The sequence below is a fragment of the Olea europaea genome, unplaced genomic scaffold, assembly GCF_002742605.1.
Source record: "Olea europaea var. sylvestris unplaced genomic scaffold, O_europaea_v1 scaffold383, whole genome shotgun sequence".
NCBI lineage: Eukaryota > Viridiplantae > Streptophyta > Magnoliopsida > Lamiales > Oleaceae > Olea > Olea europaea.
The window spans coordinates 62,921-67,119 of NW_019257731.1; the positions used below are offsets into that span (position 1 = coordinate 62,921).

A 4,199-nucleotide genomic window follows, 5' to 3' on the forward strand; every position below is an offset into this window, starting at 1 on the left:
TTTTTTTTTTTTTTTTTTTTAACACGTTGCATCACCACTTCTTTTATAGGGACAAAAATATAACCCCTCATATTCATGAAAATAAATCCAATTCATGTATAAGTTATAATCCATTAATCACGAATTTTAATTTTGTACTAAAAATGTAAGTTAAAATAGAAAATTTAAATTTAAAATTACCTTTAATTTTGAAATTTAAAGCTTATTATCATTTATGTTACAACAAGATCATCCATACCAACTTATTAAAGAAGATCTTTTATGATAATAGCATTAACACTTAAGATTGTTGATGATCAATTCTTATAATATGGTGTTTTCCAACTTTGGGTTACTTGGAAAATTTAAAATACTTCAATAACTTACTTCATAGTATGTTAGTACGGCTCAAACAGCTAGAAATCAGAAATATCTTAATAGTAATAGAATAATGTTACAATGGATGACCGCATGGTAAATTGTAGAGTCATAATGAATGGTCCCAAAACCAACATAATCATGTGCAAGACGAAATTTCCTAGTGCCATCCATCACTGCCACTTCTCTCACACACGAACTGAGCACTACTTTCCTGCATTTCAAGAGCACTGCCTTTGTCCTCCTCATTGGTGAAGACAATTGATGTTAGAACATGAGTATTAGATCCATCTAAAGCCGAAGTAACATACATAACTTGGGCTCATCCAACCAGCGCCGAGCTTTCTTCAAAACCTTCCGTTACTGGGTCATCAATGACAGATGATTGATGATTCCAAATCTTCAAAATATTTTTACATTTTTGTTTCTTTAGGTTGACCAAGTTTAATTCGAAAGTAATTCAAATTGCATTTAATTCGTAACGACTCTAAAAAATTTACATCATATTTCATGTAAGACTTCCGAATAAAACAATATAAATTATATTGAAAAATTTATCGTGCAAAAATAATAATTAATTGAATTTAAAAAAAAAACAAGTTAAACGTCTTTTTTGAGGCGTACGTTTGATGCATATTTAATTATTTTCGATATCCGTTTGGACCATTCGATATGAAAACGATGTAGTTTTCGAAACAAACTTTTACATGGCATAGATGATTTGTGGATTCGGATAGCACATGAACGCAAATGAATTTTTAAAATTAGGATATTATCGAAATTCTCAAAATACTAATTTCAAACGCCCAACTTTAACATGTCATAACTTTTGCTATAGTTGACTACTTCGTATGCCATTAATGAGTGAAAAACTAGACCATGAGCACTTCAAAATTGTATTAAGAATGTAATATTTTGACTTCATTTGACATCCCGACGAGTGCATCAAAATAGATCGTAAAAAAAAATAAAAAATAAAAATAAAGGCAAAATTTTGTGGGGTCATGTGGGGGTGGGTCCGCCCCTGAACATAGCTAGAATCATAAAGTTTGACAGCACAGTAGTCATTGTTGATAGATTAAAAACCTGTAAGGAAGGAAATAATGTCTTAAGCTTGATGTGTGTAATCAACTCTGAACTTTATTGCGGAAGTGATAAGAAAAATACTGTGGACATGATCTAGAAATGGTGGATAAATATAACCTTAGGAAAGGCCAAGATCCGATTGTTAAAGAGAGAACCACGGAAATAACGTCAAGAACTAGTGGGCAATGAAGGAACCTTGTGGAAGGTTAAATATCGATCAATAAAGTGAACCTTGAAAAAACAAGGCTAAGAACCGATCAATAAAGAAAACTTTTATAATAAGGTCAAAATTTGGTTGATAAAAGAAATATTAGAACAAGCTCTATTATGATATTACCAATCGACCTAAAAAGGGAAACCTCATAAAAGTCATGAAACAATTATGCTGCTTTACCGGGGCCACATCGGCCCTAGCCATCCCCACCTATCACAAGGGGGCCAGCTTGCACCGTGACATTACCAGGGCTAATGTGGCCCTGGTAGTGTAGCATGTTTCCCCATAAAAAGGGAAAGCGAAAACTTTACAAAAAAGGATGAAAAACCTTAGAAATGAGGTCATAAACCATTATATTGAATAAAATAAAATAAAAACCATACGATAAGGTTGAAAACTATAGACAAAGAAATAAATCAAATGAAGCGTAGAAAAAAAATAAAAATCTGATGGTCAATTATATATCAAAATTGAGGTTGAAATCTGTACAACAATGAGTTCTCCGTTAAAGAGAGAACCACGGAAATAACGTCAAGAACTAGTGGGCAATGAAGGAACCTTGTGGAAGGTTAAATATCGATCAATAAAGTGAACCTTGAAAAAACAAGGCTAAGAACCGATCAATAAAGAAAACTTTTATAATAAGGTCAAAATTTGGTTGATAAAAGAAATATTAGAACAAGCTCTATTATGATATTACCAATCGACCTAAAAAGGGAAACCTCATAAAAGTCATGAAACAATTATGCTGCTTTACCGGGGCCACATCGGCCCTAGCCATCCCCACCTATCACAAGGGGGCCAGCTTGCACCGTGACATTACCAGGGCTAATGTGGCCCTGGTAGTGTAGCATGTTTCCCCATAAAAAGGGAAAGCGAAAACTTTACAAAAAAGGATGAAAAACCTTAGAAATGAGGTCATAAACCATTATATTGAATAAAATAAAATAAAAACCATACGATAAGGTTGAAAACTATAGATAAAGAAATAAATCAAATGAAGCGTAGAAAAAAAATAAAAATCTGATGGTCAATTATATATCAAAATTGAGGTTGAAATCTGTACAACAATGAGTTCTCTATGTAGAAATTACTACCCCTGCTATCCGACAACTAATATTTATCACTATCTGTCATTGAACTGACCTAATATTGTTATCTTCACTGTCTCTAATTGTTAGCCAACTGTCTTCCCAATTCCAGTTAACCATCAATCCTGAATTCATCGACAACTGTTTCAACCTTTGGTTTGGAGAATTTAAGGTACTGTATGTTCGACTCTGATTGTACTGAGATTCTGATTCATCGATGAAGCTCCAAATGCCCTGATCAAGAATACTCGTTGGTGAGCCAGCAGTTTCTTTTGTTGATTTCTTCACACTGGATAATTCCTCAAGAAATGGATGTTTAACAAGTTGTGTAGCTGTCCATCTCTCTTTTGGATTCCTTCTTAAGCATTTATTCAAGAAGTCCTTTGCTTTGTCCGAAAGAAAGGCTGGAAACTCCGGTAATTCTTCCGACAAGGCAATTCGATAAAGCAGTGATGACGGATGGCTAAGATTAGGCCAAGGCAAATCGCCAGTCGCCATTTCAATAACCGTGCATCCTAATGCCCAAATATCAGCTGGAAATCCCTGCTCCTCCCCTCTTGCAACTTCCGGCGCCATGAACGCCGGTGTGCCTCCTATCGATGCTTCTTGGTCATCCCTTAAACCTTCCACTGGATTTTTTATTCTCTTGGCACAACCAAAATCTGAAATTTTAGCACCATCTTCTCCTATCACAATGTTTCTGCCCTTTATATCACAATGCACTATACCAGTTGAATGGAGATATTTCAATCCTTGGACAATTTGGCTTGTGTAGTGACTGATCATGGATTCATCAAGCCGGCCGCCACACTCGTGAGTGGCATCCACAAGCGTACCATAACGAGCATACTCCATCATCAAATCAAACATGATTGTACTATTGTATCGAGTATTATCAGACCCTATGTAGCCAACTACGAAAGGACTATTCAAAGTGGACAAAATCTTTTCCTCCCTTTTCAAGAACTCAGATTTTGATAGCTCAACCGATTTGACAGCGAACACATCCCCCGATCTTGAAGTGGCTATCGACACAGTGGCGGTGGCGCCGCGGCCTATAACGTGCCCTCTGGTCCACTCCATTTATGAGAGAAGTAAAATTGAATGGAAGAAGAAAGTTTAGATGAGGTGTGGTTGCTTATTTGGATGAGGTCTATTTATATGAAAGGTGAGTCCAAATTAGTTGGCCTCTCACCTTCTCTACCTCTCCCTAGAATATACTGTTCCTTTAACGAGAATTTAATAACGTGGCAAACTGTATGTGGGGATGAATTAGACAACTGGAGTAAGTGAACGGCAACTACTTGGCAAAAGGTCCTTTTTTCACGTGGCAATATTTTTATACAAAGTATGTGGAAGATGGCAATACGTTGGCCGATTTGGTTTGGTGTATAGATAGGATTGGATAATCCAAAATACTCCAATTGGTTTGAAGATTGAACTTCAAAATT

General features: G+C 35.6%; 1 protein-coding gene across 1 annotated transcript; it reads right to left on the bottom strand.

Moving 5' to 3' along the window:
* Positions 1-2,671: 2,671 nt before the first annotated feature.
* Positions 2,672-3,988, bottom strand: LOC111387001 (mitogen-activated protein kinase kinase kinase 17-like). Its single transcript, XM_023011517.1, has one exon. It carries the CDS (start codon positions 3,829-3,831, stop codon positions 2,791-2,793), a length of 1,041 nt encoding a protein of 346 aa, XP_022867285.1. The 5' UTR covers positions 3,832-3,988; the 3' UTR covers positions 2,672-2,790.
* Positions 3,989-4,199: the final 211 nt, after the last annotated feature.